The 19,398-nt window shown below is 41.5% G+C and overlaps 1 protein-coding gene across 1 annotated transcript in view; it reads left to right on the top strand.

The window, feature by feature from the left end:
* Positions 1–19,398, top strand: part of CCDC178 (coiled-coil domain containing 178) — a 436,677-nt gene that overhangs the window by 384,646 nt on the left and 32,633 nt on the right. The window contains exon 19 of the mRNA XM_044294406.1: positions 588–722. Coding sequence (XP_044150341.1) covers positions 588–722 — 135 coding nt within the window. The remainder of the gene's footprint in view (positions 1–587; positions 723–19,398) is intronic.

A 19,398-nucleotide genomic window follows, 5' to 3' on the forward strand; every position in this document is an offset into this window, starting at 1 on the left:
CGTTTGATGGCTGAGTTAATTCTCTTTAGTTTTGTCATGCTCTGGAGCGCACATTGCCAGGCTATGATAAGCTGTACAAGGAAAAAGAAGGAAAAACATGATGTCCATCAAAGTCCTAACCTTGCATTTTAAATGTTTTGCTGACCTGACGCGATGCTCTGAAGGCCTCGGAGGATTCCTTCTATCAAATAAAAGCCCAAACAAAAAGGTTCAATATGTCCTAAAGCTATCGGTTTTGAGTTAAACTGGGTGAAGTAGAAATATTTTACTCATCAGCTTTGCAGTCACAGAGTTTGCTTCAGCTAGAACAAAACTGCTGAGGCATTTAGAGAAAATTAACCCCCCATCCTGGCAGCCAGATGTGACTGGTTTCTGATGAATGCACATGAGTGGGCTGAAAAATCAAGAGACTGTGAAATTCCTGTCAGGTCTGTACAGTGCAGAATGGGCTATTGACTGCTTTCTATATTTCCCTCCATCATTCTTCTTGAACACTACCATTAATTTCCTCCCCTGCTCTGGCTTGTGTTTTTTCTTTTTTTGTTCACCCCCTCCTCTTCTTTCTCTCTCTTTTTTTTTTTTTGTAGATCTCGGTGTTGCAGAGCAGGATGCACCGGGCTTTGGTGGAGTTCTTCAAACAACGAGGCCTCTATAACCAGGCTGGGCTGGCCAGATTCCAGGCAGCATCTCAAGAGAATGCTCAGAAAATATTAGCTGTGCAGGTAGGTGATTGCAAAGTAGTAAGAAAGATCATTCCGATCTAGATTGAAAAGCAAATGATGGGTAGTGTGATGGAGCATTTAAACCATATCCCATCAGGATTTTATAAATTTTTAACCTCTTTAATAAACTGGAATGGTATGCAGGATGAATTCAATAGCATGCATAGATTTTGTGATGTTCCCCGGCTTCAGCTACATATACACAAACTGAATATGTATACATACATATGCATACATACATACACACATCATTCTACAACAGCGGATTCAACAATACTGAAGTCAGTGAGGTAATTTACTAAGACCGACATTTTATATGCCAGTCATAGTCCAAAGTGCGCTGACGTAAGATGTGACATGACACGGCCTCTTAATATATTTGTCGCATCTCTGCCATTCCATGCACCAGAAAAGCACATCTACACAGTTATGAGCTAGCATAGATTTGAAATATAATGTATGCTAGCTCCTGGTATAAATTATAGTATATCTGTCAGGCCGTGAGAGGCTATACCCCTTCCATCTAGGGCCAGACCACTTTTTGGGGATGAGTAAGCAGTGTAAAAAACGGCAACATTTTTGTGAAAATGATGCTTGCTGAGTTCTGGCATCAAGGCAATGACAGAATTCTCATCGTGGTACTGAACTGCTCTCACTATGAAGGTCATGTACTATCAGAAACAAAGGTTATTTACGCCGCAGTCAGTGACTTTTCCCCACTGACTCCAGGCCTAAGAAAGAGGGCGTGGTAGGGGACAGGCTGGCAGGCCCTTCTCATTCATCATTTTCTACGCCTGTTTTAGGCGTAGAAAATGGTCTAAATTTAAACCAGCAAGGAAGCTGGCTTACATTTAGACCGGCGCCTCTACATAACTGTGTTGGATCCACCGCCAGCTAAAGGGATTATTAAGACCAGCGTCTAAAATGCCGGTCTTAATAAATGACCCCCTATATTCTTAAAATACTTGCACCTGAGGTTAAGGACAAAGCAGTATGTAACATGATTGTAGACATTACCCTATGTGATGTCCCCTTCTGTTGATGTTCTCCTGTAATTTTGGTGCTGCTAACTAGGATGCTTTGGTGGGCTTTTGTGACTTTTTGAGTTCTGTCACCAAGGCCATGATAAAATTCCTGTCATGGTACTGAACTGTTCTCACTACTAGAGATGAGTGAAGTTTTCATAAATTCAATTTGGCAACTTCCTTCAAGTTAGCCAAGGAATTTGGTTTGTTACAAATTAATTCATCAGAAATTGCTATAAATCAGGTATACCCAGGCCAATCTGCCTTACGGTACGGCCGTGCTGTGGGCGGGTTGTGCCCACGCTGTGGTGAAGAACCTGTGTGGCCAATTAGCCCACAGCTGCTTTTCATTCAATAATGAAGACTGCAATGTTTAGTCCTTCTTCATTGTTAATGGCCGCATGGAACCTTTAACCAGGAGCTGTTGCTGGTATGGGGTTTGGCTGGTTAGGTGGTGGCACAATATGCATATAATAGCTGTTCTGGCCACTTCTCTAACCCCAGCGCTAACCTTCCCTAGAGGTGGGAGCCCTTCTTCCATCTGCTTTTCCTTCTTTTCCACATCATCTAATATTGAGGAGAATATCAGGAACATCCAGCTCCTCCTCTCTGCAAGTTGATGACTTTTCTAGGACATGGAGACTTTAAAGGATGATTTGGAAGAAGTAAAGCCAGCAAAAGATGAGGATAGTCATCATTAAGACCTGGCCCCCCTAAGTGGTGTAGACTTGATGGTATTGGTTGGCATGCTGGCACCGAATAATAAAGGCATCCATCTTATTGGTATTGAATTACATATCTTTATGGCTGATGTAGGAATACGTAAATGTAGGAATAAATAAATAAAACTGACGCAGCATAAGTATCCCTGCACTGTCCCTCTCCAATATTCTTCTATTAATCATTTTCAGCAACACTTTCCATAGCGCATGAGCACTTGCCGCATCACTACCTTTGCTCAGCTCACAGGACAACGGCACAGACTGTGCCGGATGTGGGTTTCATAGAGCTCTGACATCATAGGAGGTGGCTATCTGTGGACTGGCTGACTGCATGGCATTATGGGTGATCTCACGTTCCTAGGCTTCTTACTTTCACTTTGTAACATGTGCAGCCACCAATTTAGGAAAAACTCATTAGTTACCACGAAGCGTGAGTAAATTTGGATTTGTTACGAATTGAAGATTTCCTAAATTTCGCACTGAAGTCCACTTCGAATGCTTCACTCAACACTACTCACTATATTCATAAACTGCTTGCATCTAAGGTCAGCAACAAAGCAGCATGTGACTTATGAGACACAACATGCCATGATTGTAGACATTATCCAATTTAATGCCTGCTTCTGTTAATGCAATATCCAAATTCATCTATCAGCCACCTGTGTAACAAACAGTCTCTCCAAATGTGCAGGCTCATATATACAGAGTTACCTCATAGTATTCTATGCTTTTTCTGTGAGAAATTCATTACATACTCATGATCCATGGGTGCACCAATGGATCGTCATTGTGGAATGAATTGCTCACTGAAAATAATTGAATACTATGAGGTAACTTTGTATGTGTGAGTCTGCACATTTTGAGACACTTCTGTTGTTGTCATCATCTCTGCATCCATCAAATGGCATCATTTCTGGTCTCATTGATAGCAGCGTCTAGTTTCCTAACAGACCTAAACTGAAGAAGTGTTCATCTATGAAAATACGCTTGGCCACCACTTTGCCAACAAATGGTTTCCAATAATTCATAAGCTGTAATTCAAACAAATAAGACGCCATTGCCAGGGTCTCAAAAGATCCGGGCCGAAGCCCCAATGGATATGGCACATTTCTCTAAGCCCCCCCCCCCCCCCTCACACACCACATTTTGCTGTACAGTAGCACATACCTGTCACATGCAGTGCCTCCAAGGTGACGTCTCCTCCAATGTAGATCTTCTCTGTCATCATCTTCTCCATTTGGTCTGTACAAGTTCTTTCAGCCGTGCCTTGTCTCTGCAGAGTGTGACACACAGACATCTTAGCTTCCTCACTTTTCTATCATCATCATCCCCCATCCCAACCCTATTATCCTGCTGCTCGCTGTGCTCCCCAATACCCCCAAATACGAAAATAAAAATTACTGCCATACAGATAGTCCCCCCATATTAATAGTGCTCCTCAAAGTCCCACCAATAGTAATTCCGTTCTAGAATGCCCTCATTAGTAATTCTGCCCCCCTACAGTGCTCCCCAAGAGTGCCCCCATTAGTAATAATGCCACCTACAGTGCCCCCACCCGTGATAACGCTCCCCAAGAGTGCCCCCATTCATATAAGAGCCCTCCAGTATTAATAATACCCTCACAGAACCCCCAGTAGAAATAAGACTCCCTATGGTTCCCCCAGTGGTAATAAAGCTCTCTACAGACCCCTCAGTAGTAGTAAGGCCCCCATAGCGCTCTTAGTAGAAATAAAGCAGATCTATAACCCCCTCCTATAGAGCCCCCAGTAGTAATAAGAACGCCTATAATGTCCCCTGAATTTTTAATACCCCTACAGTACCCCCAGTATTTATACTGCCCCCAACGGTTATAATGCTCACCCCGAAGAGCCTCCAATATTTATAATGCCCCTGCAGTGTCCCCCGTAGTTATATTCCTCCTTCCACCATACAGTTCCATGCAAATAACATCACACCATCTCTTCTGCCCCCTCCAAAATACAGTCCTATGTAAATAACATCACTCCCCTCCCTCCAATATATATAGTCTCATGTAAATAACACTATTTACCTCCCTCCGCCATAGAGTCCCATGTAAATAACATCACACCATCTCTCCAGCCCCCTTCAAAATACAGTCCCATGTAAATAACATCACCTCCTCCCCAGCCCACATACAGTCCCAAGTAAATAATATCACCCTCTCCCCAGCTGCCTCCAACATGCAATCCCATGTAAACATCACCCCCTCAACATTCAGTCCCATGTAAATAACATAATGTCCTCCCTCAGACCCCTGTAACATTCAGTCCCATGTAAATAACATCACTCCCTCCCTCAGCCCCCTTCAACATACGGACCCATGTAAATAACATCACTCCCTCCTACAGCCACCATCAACATACAGTCCCATGTAAATAACATGACACCCCCCCAGCCTCCTCCAACACACAGTTCCATGTAAATAACATCCCTCCCTTCAGCCCTAACATGCAGTCGCAGTTAAGTAACCACAATTCCCGGCATTACTCTGCCTTTCCCTTCACTTACCTCTTCTCATGTAGCAGATATCACCACAGCTTCTTCCCCCAGGACTTCTCCTCTTCACTTCCGTCCTCTCCTGCATTGGTCACATGATGGTATCATCATTGCAGGTCTTTCTTAACCACTGCCTGTTTTACTGGTCACGTGACCTGTGAGGTCATCACAGGTCCTTCAGCTCTTCCAGTGCATTAGATTCAATTGTATTGCCGTCCTGAGGATGGCAATACAGTTGTATCTAGCTGTCAGGCAGTACATTCGGGGCCTTGGACAAAACATCAGGGGCCCAGGTCCTTAATTTTTTAACCTAGCAACGCCCCTGCAATGGAGATTATAAAGTTGAAATATATACTTATATTTCAGCCTCCATTGTTTCATATGAGGGAAGAAAAGCTCTGTAATGAGAAAACTTTGATAGTGACTCTTATCAAATACTCTGTTATTGCCATAGATAATAAATCACATAGGGACCTAGGAGAGAACAGGGCAAGTAGGCAGCACCCATGAGATCAGAAGCAGATATGGAAGATGACTCTCAGCTCTGAGCTTGATTTAGGGAAACAGTACTTTTTCACATTAAAGAGACACAGCAATGTATAGAGACTTGTGTTTCAAGCAATACTCCATGGAACAAAGTCTGCAAATTAACTCATACCAGCCAAACCAGAGACACCCATCTGAAGACACCTGTTTGGGGTTCTTGCTCCTTAGTTAGGAGCATGCATGCTTGAACTACGGAATAGATGAAGATAAGCAGAAGAAATAAAGTTGCTAATGTGACTAGAGGTTTTAATAATTGGGGAAAGGTAGATTTTATAGTGGAATTAAACTGTACAGTGACCTTTGACTGATACTACCATAGGGAGGTGGGTAGTCTGAAAGTCGCCTGAATCACACTGGTGTCTTTCGTGAGAAAGATTGTGGGACGTGACTATAACTATTAAATGTTATATTACTGCTGAATACATTGATATCCCCTGAGATTAATTACCATACCTGAAATCCAGTAGTTTTCCCAATTATAGTACCATAGACGAAGACCAAATTCATGAGAGCAGTTTACCTATAGAGTGTGTTCACATCATTCTGTTTAGCAGATCTACTTTTTTTTGTTGAATTTTGTATTAAGTTCTTTTTGACACAGTATACTTTGTGACATGGAAACATAGAACAAACGTTCCCAATGAAGCAATGATAAGATATAAATACTGTACATGGTACATTGCTAGAACATAAAAAACCTGTAAGCAAGAAATGGTCATGACATAATCGGCATTCCTGAGATACAAGCAGTGAACCATGGAAATAATGCAACCTACACTGGTACAGTCATGTCTGTGCCGTATGTCTTGCAAACCAGTACAACTAATAATTGACCAATAGGTCTATTTGCTGTTAACGTAGGCATTTTACCAGAACCTGTAAAGTCCTGCAAAACATACTGTAAGTACATACAGTATGTGGCAAATTAGAAATCATATCTTGACTAATCGGAAGGAAAAAGTGAGGAAGCAAAATGAGATGGCAAAAGGACAGACAGAGGAATAAACTAAGACAAGGACTATCACCAGTTAAACTAAGGTTTGTTAAGTACAATAAAAAATAATAGGGAAAGATGTATAAAGCAGCCACACCATAAGCTCTGCGGTGGAACATGATTGGCATCTCTGGAGGCTTTGAAGACCTTATGGAATGCTGCAACCTCTGGGTAAGGTTGTACTTTACAGATAAATATTAAGCTATATGCACACATAGTCGAATTGCTGCAACAAAAAAAAAAATGTCCGTAGCAATTCATGCAAGGATTCGCAGGGAAATCTGCAGCAGCAAGTATGCACCCAACTGTGCGGAGGCCAGGGGGTACAGATACCGGCACCAGACCAGGCAAAGGAGGCAGGGGAGTTGAATATAGTGATTTTTAAAGGGATTCTGTCACCTCCCCTAAGCCAAAAAACGATTTTAAAGCAGCCATGAAGCACAGCTTACCTGGATTAGGCTGTGCTCTTTTATCTTGAAATCCGTCCAGCAGTTACTGCAAAAAACGACTTTGATTGATATGCAAATGTGTCCTGAAGGTGCCCAGAGGGGCGTTTTTTTCTTCTTAGAGAGCCCAGTACCGCCCCTCTTACAGTGCCCAGCCCGCCTTCCTTGCACTGTCTAACCGCCGCCCCCAGCCTGCCACAGCCTCTCCTCCCTCTCCTCCCCCTCCCTCACGCCGAACGAACTCTCGCACAGGCGCAGTACCCACTGAGGGCTGCGCCTGTGCGATCATCAGGAGACTGAGGGCAGCAGCTTCATCTTCGTCACTGGGCATGCGCCGAGCCCAGTGACGTCCGATGCTCGCTCTTCCCTCAGTCAGCAGTTATACTATTCTTCCATACTGCAAAAAATCATATTAATAGGTTCATTGGGAATTCAGATAGTGAGACCCAGTAGAGAGTTCCTCCTACAATCTGGTGTTTGGATACAAATATAAATGCAAAAAGAAGTGTTAAAGGGGTTGTCCTAATTTCCCTGGTTCTTTTCTGGCCCTTTGTTTACATGCAATAAAAACAATATCTGCCCCTCCCCCTGCTCTGCTAAGGGAGTGAATACAAGAGCTGCCCTGAGTGACATGCCTGCCTGCTGGGAGACTCTGCAGCATGTTGTATGTGTAGAACTACAAGTCCCAGCTGTATAATGACACTGCTAAGGGAGTGGATACAAGTGCTGCGCTGAGTGACATGTCTGCCTGCTGGGAGACTCAGCAGCATGTTGTATGTGTAGAACTACAAGTCCCAGCTGTATAATGACACTGCTAAGGGAGAGGATACAAAAGCTGCCCTGAGTGACATGTCTGCCTGCTGGGAGACTCCCCAGAATGTGGTAGGTGTAGAACTACAAGTCCCAGCTGTATAATGACACTGCTAATACACACAGGATCTTCCCCCTACCTTCTTGTGCAATTCTCTCTCTAGTATGTCAGCTCCAGTGCCCAGCATTGTCTCCTCACTGCCTGCAGAGCTACCCAGTCTGTGCAGCTGAAGGGGTTAAGAATCCTAGCAGAGAGTAGACGGCAGTGAAGGGGGGCGTGGCCAGCACAGTGACCTCTTGTTTACAGCCTTGTAAACAACCTTTATCAGAGCAGGGAGAGAAGCTGACATCACAGGTCATGTGACCCTCAGTGAAATCGGAGAAACCAGCCACTGGAGATAAAGTGAGTTAATTGGAAAGCTGTTTTATTTGCTTAGTTAGGAACATAGAAAGAACAAAAAAATAACTCGGACAACCCCTTTTGTTATCTGGTCTACCATGTAATATTTACTGTATTTCAGACTATAAGACCAAAGTGGGAGAAAAATGGCAATGCGTATTATAGTCCAAATGCTAATGACCGCTTACATTATGGAAGCGGTCATTGGCATGCAGGGAGTGGTGAGGGAAGCGCTGTACATTTGTACTGGTCTTCTTCTGGGCACTGCTCTTCACTGCGTCCTGAATGTGTACGGCGTCAGGACGTAGTGCATGTAGGCATGCACTATGACTTCATGTCACAGTGCAGCAGGAGCTGGGAAGAAGACCAGGGAGCGATGAGTGGATCTGCAGAGTGGCAGTGCCATCTGGAGCAAGTGAGGTAAGTTTTTTTGTTAATGCCTGATCTGAGGTCTGATGGGGGTCTCATCTGAGGCTGATGGGGTCTGATCTGAGGCTCAAGGAGTTCTGATCTGATTCTGATATGAGGTCAAATGGAGTTTGAAGGTCTGATTTTGGTGTCTGATCTGAAGTCTGATGAAGAATGGGTGTTTGATTTGGGGGTCTGATAAGGATTGAGGGTCATTTTGAGGTCTGATGAAAAAAACAAATCTTCTCATTTTCCTCCTCTAAATCCTAAATGCGTCTTATAGCCTGAAAAATATGGTAAATCATGCCTATACATTTCTTTTGTCTTAATACTGGGTCTACAGGTCCCTCAGTAGTAGGAAACAGCTGAAACTATTGCCTCTCATTAATACAGAGGTTTACTGACCATCACGTTAAGCTGACACCTTCCAACACTGCCTGGATTTTGACATTTATATTTTATTTTCTGTAGTATAACATACCTGCATGTTGATAAACACAGTAGTGCATATGCCCATATGCCCAATAGTGGGCTCCTTAGCTCAAGTTCAGCCTTGTTCATTCCTTAAAGGGGTTGTCCAGGTTCAGAGCTGAACCCGGACATACCCCCATTTTCACCCAGGCAGCAACCCTAACTTTAGCATCGGAGCAGTTCATGCTCCGATGCTCTCCTTTGCCCTGCGCTAAATTGCGCAGGGCAAAGGCATTTTCTGGAGTCCCAGTGATGAACCGGGCTCCCCATAGGGCTGCCAGGCGGAGGCTTCTACTCAGTAGTGAGCCTGGTGACGTCACCTGCACTGATGGGTGGGATTTAGCGCTGCCCTAGCCTGTAAAACCGCTAGGGCAGCGCTAAAGCTCGTCTATCAGAGCCGATGACGTCACCGAACACACTGCTGGGCGGAAGCTTCCGCCCGGCAGAGTGTTGTAAATAAAAGAGCATGAAATGCTCCGATGCTAACATCAGGGGGATGCTCGGGTAAAATTATGGGTATGTGCAGCTTCAGCTCTGAACCCGGCCAACCCCTTTAAGGAAGATGGGAATCTGCCCAGGGCTCCTAATCACCAGGGAGACCATCTATAGTAGGAAGTAATTTGAACATGCCTATACCTACTTGGACAAAGAAGGGGGGGCGGCTTATAAGGTTTTCCTATTTCAGAATGGGGGCGGGGTGTATCAAATACATTTTCATTATTAACCCTGTATGTACATTCCTGTACATAATCATATTAAATTAATATTTATTAATATTATCATGTCCTTTTTGCATAAATGCAATGGACAGCATCGTACTTTGAGAAAAGGATCATAAGAAAGTTAGTGGACCCCAGTGTAAGGTCAGTTGGATATACAGTGATTTCTGCTTGAGAGCTTGGAAAGAGTGCCTATCCTAGTGTTCCTCTGTGAATGACGGGAAGGACAGGAATGAAGGTGGACCCTCACATAAAATATAGAACAGACATCTGGAAATTACCAAGATAAATTCTCAGTTCAGATTCTGAGCACTGAAATAAACCATTCACCCTTATAGGTATGAAATCAGCTCAGCCCTTCAGATAGAAATATGTATTATTGTAATTACCCGTTGTCTGGCTGTGGGACTGTGTGTAATATATTGTGGGTCCCTTAGACAGACATAGATCTCTGTTAGTGTTCTGTTGTACGGTCTTATTTTTAAGTAAATGTCAAATTGGCTTGTTTCTTATCATATGACAAGCTGCATTACTACTGGTGTTACAAGTAGCATATCTGATTGACAGTGTAATCATTGTTTAGTATGTTTTTAGCTTCACTTCAGGTATGTATATGGATACTTTATAGTGGCTTTACCAACATAGTATTTTTCAGCCGTTCAATCAGCCATATTGGGGAGTCCCACCTATGCCTTCATTAGAAATAATTATTCTAAAGTTGGGGCAAAAACATCCACTCAAGGAGTTTGACTGTAAAGTTCCAACAAAGTGTTAAAAGTCTGATATGTAATGGTATCTAAAGTTATTGAATCCTTGACAACTATGTGTCTATTGTTATATATTGAACTAGATCAGGGATCAGCAACCTTTAGCACTCCAGCTGCTGTGAAACTACAACTCCCAGCATGCAAACATCAGTCTTTTGGTCAGTGATTTATATCAGTGATTTTGAGCCAAAACTGGGTGTGGCTCTAAACACAGAACAGTTACAGATCTTTCCCTTATACCTTTTGCCTGTGGAGGCTCCAATCCTGGTTTTGGCTTACAATCACTGATGGAAATCACTGACCAAACACTGACGTGTGAATGAGGCATTACTCGGCTGTTTTTGTGACTCCAAGAGAAGTGAAAGGAGGATTCGGGGAGTTGTAGTTTCAGAACAGCTTGAGTGCTGGAGGTTGCTGATCCATGACCTAGATAAAGGTAAGAACCCCTCTTTACGTTCTAAAGAATCAAGGAAACAAGCAAGTTTTAATCCGTAGGATACCAGCGCTCTACATGTAAGCGCCCGATCAGCAGCAGCTTCTGGCAGTCACTGATAGCCGGACCCCTGTTGTATGCACCGGCATCTGCAAAAACACAGATGCCGACACTTTAACCCTTGCACTGCCGCGGTCAACGATGACCGCAGCGCGTGCGGTATCCTGCCAGGTGCGGGGTGGCCATCGGGGACCCAATGGCAGGGAAGGCAGCCCGATGCCTTCCTTAGGCATCATGGCTGCCTTCTGTGACAGCCTGTGAGATCCTGCATCTCATAGGCAAGCAGGCTGTAAGTGTATTACAGTGTGTAATACACTTACAGCCAATGCATTATATTGTAATGCATTGTAAAGGGGATCAGACCCCCAAAAGTTGAAGTCCCAGAGTGGGACAAAAAAAGTAAAAAATAAAAAAAATACGTTTCAAATGAAAAAGCTTCCTTTTCCTAAAATAAATAAAAAAAAAAAAATCTGAAATATAGGGAAAAAAAGAAAAGTAGACATAATAGGTATTGCCACGTCCATATCTTCTGGCTCTATAAAAATATCACATGACCTAAACCCTCATGTGAACTCCTTCAAAAAAAAATTTAACTTTTTTTGTCACTTTACATCACTAAAAGTGTAACACCACGCGATCAAATTGGCATATGTACCACAAAACAGTACCAGTCTAACTGTCACCTTTGTTTGAAAGTGTCAAAAAAGCCATTTTGTCACCGTACTTCACAAAAAGTGAAATAGCAAGTGACCAAAAAGTAATATGTACCCCAAAATAGTGCCAATCAAACCGCCATCTCATCCCGCAAAAATGGTACCCTACCTAAGACAATCGCCCAAAACAAACAAAAACTATAGCTCTCAGACTATGAAGACACTAAAACATGATTTTTATTTCAAAAATGATATTATTGTGTAAAACTTAAATAAATAAATAAAAGTAGACATATTAGGTATTGCCATGTCCGTAACGACCTGCTCTATAAAAATATCACATGACCTAAACCCTCAGGTGAACACCGTAAAAAATAAAAACTGTGTCAAAAAAGCCATTTTGTCAACTTACCTCACAAAAAGTGTGATAGCAAGCGATCAAAAAGTCATATGTACTCCAAAATCATACTAAATAAACCTTCATCTCATCCCGCAAAAATGATACCTTACCTAAGAAAATCGCCCCAAAAATAAAAAAACTATGGCTCTTAGACTATGAAGACACTAAAACATGATTTTTTTGTTTAAAAAATGCTGTTATTGTGTAAAACAAATAATAAAAAAAGTACACATATTAGGTATCGCCGTGTCCGTAAGAACCTGTTGTATAAAAATATCACATGAAATAACCCCTCAGATGAACACGGTAAAAAAAAAAAAATGTGTAAAAGAAGCCATTTTTTGTCACCTTACATCACAACAAGTGTAATACCAAGCAATCAAAAAGTCATATGCACTCTAAAATAGTACAAATCAAACCATCATCTCATACCGAAAAAAAAATTGCCCCTACATAAGACAGTGACCCAAAAAATAAAAAAAACTATGGCTTTCAGAATATGAAGACACAAAAAAATCATTTTTTTCATAAAATGCTTTATTATGTAAAACTGAAACAAACAACCAAAAAAAGTAGATTTGGTATTTTCGCGTCCTTAACAACCTGCTCTATAAAAATACCACATGATATAACCTGTCAGATGAACATTTTTGTCATGGATCAGCGGATGTGAACCCTCTGTGCTACTGACTGGCTGTACCCTGGGGGGGCGTGACTAAGCATATACCTGGTCTTCGCTAGAGCTTCTGATGTTGAGGATAGACTTGGGCCGTTAGGGTAGTTGCCAGGTGCCACTCCAGAGCAGTCCCAGAGTCAGTAGCAGCTGGTCCAGGTGGACCAGAATATACCTGAGATAGGTACCAGTAGTACAGGCATGGTAGACAAGCAGAGTCATTACCAGGAGCAACAAATCAGGAACCGAAGGATGAGGCAGAGGCGTAGTTAAGCAGGCAGAAGGTCAGAGCAGGCGGCACAGGAACAGGTCAGGCAATCCAGGTCGGCAACGGGAGAGACAAAGCAAGCAGGCAGGGTTCAGACGATAAGCGGAGTCCAGGGAAGTATAGATCAGAAACATATGTGGTTATCAAGCTCTTTAGCAACAGACTAGGATCTTGACACTCAGGCATCTGGGAAAAGGGCTGAGCTCGTTAAGTATGTGTAAAAGAGCCAGGGTTGGTCAACGAGGTCACCTGACCACACCCAGCCCAGCTTAGGAAGTTATGCGTACCACCCTTAGAGCAGTGACACGTGAAATCAGCCGAACTCGTGCTGTGTCCAGGGCTGAATGGAAACTGTGAAGCGGAATCCTTAGAAGCAACATTACTCACACAAACAGAGTGTCACAGACTGCAGCGGTAACTAGGAAGCACTGGCCACCGATCACCCAAGAGCACGGGGCCCGGGACAGCGTTGCACAGCAGTCGCTGTTACAATTGTAAAAAGCTAAAACTAAAAACAGTGGCAAAACAATATTTTTTGTTACCTTGCCTCACAAAAAGTGTAATATAGAGCAACCAAAAATCATATGTACCCTAAATTAGTACCAACAAAACTGCCACCTTATCCCGTAGTTTCCAAAATGCAGTAATTTTTGGGGACTTTCTACTCCTAGTGGTGCATCAGGAGGTTTTCGAATGTGACATGGCAACTTGAAATTATCCCAGTAAAATCTGCCCTCCAAAAACCATATGGCGTTCCTTTCCTTGTGTGCCCTGCCGTGTGCCCGAACAGCAGTTTACAATCACAAATGGGGTGTTTCTGTAAGACTCACAAAGTTACTTCAGAGCTGAACTGGTCCTTAAAAAGTGGGTTTGGGAAATTTTCTGAAAAATTTCAATTTTTGCTTCTAAGCTTATAAGCCTTCTAACGTACCCCAAAAATAAAATGGCATTCACAAAATTATCCAAACATAAAGTAGACAAATGGTAAATGTAAAGTAATAACTATTATAGAGTCAATAAAAATTTTTATTGAAGTATATCATAAAGGCAAATAATGCTGTACAACAAACGCAGGTGAGCACAGGCATGCTTGGAATTACATCTCCCAAACAGGGGAGTTTAAAAGAACAAGGATCAAAGCAATTGATGAAACAAAATGACAAATAATAAAACAAAATACATCAGCAGTTCCTCAAAATGTACCAATAGGGGAGGAGAAAGGGGAGGGGGGGGGAGTACAAGGGTGTAGGTTGTAGGTTTTTAATCTTTGCTTTAGCTGTGAAGGAATTAGGAGGGGGGCATATGTCTTGAGGATTTCCATAATCTCCATGTTTTCTCATATTTTGTTGTATTGCAGATATCAGTACTAGATGCAGAAGCCATAATTTGTTCAAAATGACAGGTTCTGTTAACCCTTTGGATTACTTCTAATATCGTGGGCGGGTGGAGGGATTTCCACTTTGAGGTGATGGCTAGTTTAGCTGATAGGAGGATATAATAAGCAATGCCAGGGAGGGGGAGCACGGAGTTGGTTGTGGACCCAAGAACTGTTCGATTAGGGAGAAGACTTCTATCCAAAAGGGTTTGACTATTGGGCAATCCCATAGGACATGGAACAACGTGCCTTTGTGTCCGCATTTCCTCCAACAAAGGGGGGAAACGGACGGGTATATGAGATGCAGCCTTTCAGGGGTGAAATACCACCTCAGTGTGGTTTTGACAAATAATTCATAGTGAGTTACACAGGTAATATTTTTGAGAGAAACTTAAAAGCTGACTGCCATTGTAAAGGTGTAAACTTTACTTTTAGATCTTGTTCCCAAGATATCAGCGGCGGTGCAGACAAAGTGAAGGTGTCTTTGCAATTCAGCTGAGAATACAAGGGTCGAAGGGTTTTGCTGGTCTGTTTTGGTGATGACCACATCTCCAATATCCGTCCGTTAATTGCAGGAAAGGATGGGTTTTCCCCAAGGTAGTGCCTTATTCTAAGATATTTATAAAAGTCTACATTGGGGACTTTCTTTAAAGGTAAGGTGGAGGCTTTCAAAGGTAACCAAGCTATCTTTTTGAAATAATTGTGCAGTTTCTGTGATACCATATTTACTCCAAGCCACCACTCCTAAGTCCGGGATGAGGAAATCTAGTACAGCTAACGGGATAGGGCCCCGAGAAGGGAGAGTTCCATTGACCGTGAGAGTGTGGTACTTAATCCAACAATCTAAGGCATTGGAGGCCAGGAAGGATAAGCTTGGTTTAATAAATGACTTCCCTAGAGAGGCTATCAATAATGCTCTAAGACTACCTCCTGAGATTTCCGAGGAGTCAATATGAGTCCATTGTTTGGAAAGGTCCATCCTCCACCAGCTCTCCAGCTGAGCTATTTGAGTCGCCAGATAATAATCATAGATATTTGGTAAACCGATACCACCTAATTGTTTCCTGATCTGCAGGATTTTTAGTAATAACTATTATATGATGTATCACTATCTGTTTTAAAAGCAAAGAAATTGAAATTTGGAAAGTTGCGAATTTTTTTATTTTTTTGTAATTTTTTTTTAAATAAAAATGAAAAATATTGACTAAAATTTGCCACTATCATGAAGTACAATGTGTCATGAGAAAACAATTTTCAGAATGGCTTGGATAAGTAAAAGCGTTCCAAAGTTATTACCACCTAAACTGATACATGTCAGATTTGCAAAAATCGGCCTGGGATTTAAGGTAAAAAGTGGCTCGGTACTAAAGGGGTTAAAAGGCTTGAGGTCTCCTAAGAGAGATCACCAGAACTTTTGATTATCAGCACATGGGAGTTATGTCCATGCCCCATGATGGTTACTATGGAGGGGGGCTATTTTGTAGTGAAGAAGGTGCCTGTGTGTAATAGTGTGATCCTTATTTAGTAAGTCTATTTCCTGTCCTAAAACTATGCTTCAGTCACGTGTAGGGAATTTTCCCCTTTTAGTATTCACTGACCTTTCAGTCATCAATATTGGGGATGGGTGTGCTAACATCTGAGAAGCCCACCAAAGCCTTCATAGGGACATTATCACTCAAACTCATTCTCAGATGGGACATGAGCATGATCTTCATAACTTCTTATATTGCTGCAAGCAAGTGATAAAAGGCTTGTGGTCTTGCACATGAGAAATTTTTTGGCGCATGGGATATAGTTATATACTACCCCCATTATTTTTACTCTGTACTGTAATTAAGAGGGTGTCATGTTGCCCTCTGTGCACCATTAGGTATCTGTTGCGGTTGTAGTGAAAATCAGAGTGGCACTGCATGAAACAGAATGGATCCCTTTCGTGTCATCTACTCAACACCGGGGTACTTAGCAGGTATACATGCGGTATTAGGCATCTGTATGATTTTCCAAAAGGTAAAGGTGACAGGTTTCCTTTAGAGCATGGATGTCAAACTCATGGCCCTCCAGATGTCGCAAAACTACAACTCCCAGCATTCCCTGATAGCTGCAGTATGCCCAGGCATGATAGGAGTTGTAGTTTTGCAACAGCTGGAGGGCCACGAGTTTGACATCCCTGCTTTAGAGGATGTGACTGCTGTATCAATGGACCCATTGAAACAAGATAATTGTAGCCAGCATTCTGAATGTTTGGCAAAAGTTATTGTTGGGATACATGATGCCTTTTAACTACACATTAATGCCAAGTATTTCCTAATGGCTTCAGTAATAATCAATAACTTTTTTATATTTTTTATTTTACTGAACTGATTTTGAAATAAAAGAACGGAATTGCTTTTAAAGTACAAAAATAATTATAGACCACTTGAAACGTAATGTTTGTGTTTTATTTCTCATCAGAATTCATTAGTGTGTAACATCAATAATTTAGCCCCTCATTTGCCAACACTGACTTGGCTGAGTAGTTCAATCATGTAACCCTGTAAACTCACTTTCCATTAAAATGAATGTTGCTGACAAAGGACTATGAAAAAGATACTCAATTTATTAGCTAAAGAAAGACTTCATTTATCAATGTTTTAAATTTGGAGCTTTAAGCAACAAAAGTTTACATTAAGTCCAAGTGTTGGTCTTGGAACCAAAAGATTGGATCTTTTGCATGAATCTTTGAATTGCAAAATAAAAGACCGTTTATGGAGCATGTTCGGAATATTCATGAAGTATGAAGCTGTCAAGTGATAGTGGTGGCAAAGGTAACTTCTCATGTTACAGAGCTTATTTTGGATGGAATTGGGATTTTGCACCTTACTATTTACAGGTATTAAAAAAATAATTATCCTTTACTTGGGCAAATCGGTCAATTTGGCTCAAAACATCAATTCCCTTATTTTTTATTTTATGATCTATGACTAATGATCTATGAATCTATTCAATAGTCATTTATTTGCCATTTTGTAGAATTCAACTCTGAAAGGTAAGTACCTCTGGGCTCTGTTAACATCACATGAAAGCCTTCTGATTGATGTATTTGAATGGAGTATCTTCTGACATATAACTCGGACAGAAAGCTGTGACTTATGTTCCCATAATACAATGCATAGGTTTCCTGTAAGGTCCCATTACAAAACACTGGTGTAAAGTAGAACTGGCTTAGTTGCCCATAGCAACCAGTTAGGTTCCACCTTTCATTTTCCAAAGGAGCTGTCAAAAATAAAAAGTGGAATCTGATTGGTTGCTAAGGGGCAACAAAGCCAGTTGTATTCTACACCAGTTTGATAAATGACCCTATGTATTTCCAGTTTAAAACTCTATTTTACTGGGAGATTCATATGGAATAGCAAAGTCTACTACACTATCCCTTACAGTAAAAAAAAAAGTTAAGCTGATCCATAAGTCCCTAAGGTATGCCAACGGGACATTCTTCTGACATAAATTTGGTCAATGTGGTCCAATAGATACATTTTGCATAAGTTTAAACCTCATGTGAACACATCCTTAGCAACGAAGGACAGAGGTAATGTTAAACATCTTGAGCCATCTCAAACCCTTCTGAAATTATTATTATCTCTGTAACACGTTAGTCACTAAAACTCTGGGGTCTAATTAAGTTTTTTTAAAGCCACAACAGTGGACACATCCTCTACATCAAGTAGACCTAATTGGACCCAAAGGGTACCTTTCTTGATGTCCCTGCTTTATGGTCACTACGAACATGTACATCCAATTTTGTTATATTTCTAAATAAATCTGTGAATTCTTTAAATCTTCAAAAATGCCAATACATTTTTATTTATTTTTTACAAAGGAATTCTGCTATTTGTCACTTCTTTAAATTGGAACTCATTATAGTAGAAGCAACCAGGACTAATAATGGATTCAGACTCTTCATATTGTTATTATTTCTGCCAATAGATGTACTGGTTTGTGTTAATGAAATATGCACATAAGTATGGTTATACCACACAGTGACACATTCCTGGCTCACTAGGATTAATAAATGGGCTATCTGGTTTAAAAAAACACATTTTAAATACCGTAATAGTAAGTTCTAAGTAATGGACTCTCTTCTTTTCTAGCTAGAAACCTGTGCAAAGTTTGTCTCTTGGAGTGGAAGTGACGGAATATCTGTGCATTTCACCTGTGGTGGTGCTTTAGGCGAACTGAAAACCTACTGCCAAGTACGCCTAAAGATCACAGCTTTTCCACCCAGCTAACAAAAGGCAATGGCAAGGGTTGCATGTTAGAAACAGTGCTGTTACTCACCTTTCCATTCTCATGCATCATGCTCCCACATCCTCAAAGGGGTTTTCCAGGAATTATTTTAAATGGCCACAAGCAACCTGTCCTAGAATGTGAACAGGACTGGTTGCCCCCACTTGCATAGCTGTGTAAGAGGGCAGGACCTCACTCTGGCATATACTATGCGTTCCTGTCACGCTGCTCAGTAGTGATGAGCGGCTGGGGCAATATTCGAATTTGCGATATTTCACGAATATTTGGTAGAATTTTCCTCATATATTCGCAAATTTAAGATTATTTTCTTGATCACGAAAAATCGGCAATGTAATATTCGTGTAATGCGCTTGAAATACAGGTGTGGCTCACTATAGCTACATTTTTCAAGCTGCTAGAAGTTTCCTGAGGCTGGAGAAAATGGTTGGCACAGAAGAAAATTACTATTGCTTTATATGCAGATAGAGTGCGCCAATATATTTGCGATTGCGAAATCGGCACCAATGATGTGAATATTTTGGCGCAATAGATGCAACTTCACATTTTAACAGATCTGACTACTTATTAGTGATTGGTGCACAAGTATTGTTGTGAACTTGTGACATCACAGCACTATGTATGTATGTATGGGCAGCAGAACCTCAGCTACACTATATCACTATCTAACCTGCACTGACTATCTCCCACTAACTATCTGTATTATAT

Source organism: Bufo gargarizans, chromosome 5, assembly GCF_014858855.1.
Source record: "Bufo gargarizans isolate SCDJY-AF-19 chromosome 5, ASM1485885v1, whole genome shotgun sequence".
Lineage (NCBI taxonomy): Eukaryota > Metazoa > Chordata > Amphibia > Anura > Bufonidae > Bufo > Bufo gargarizans.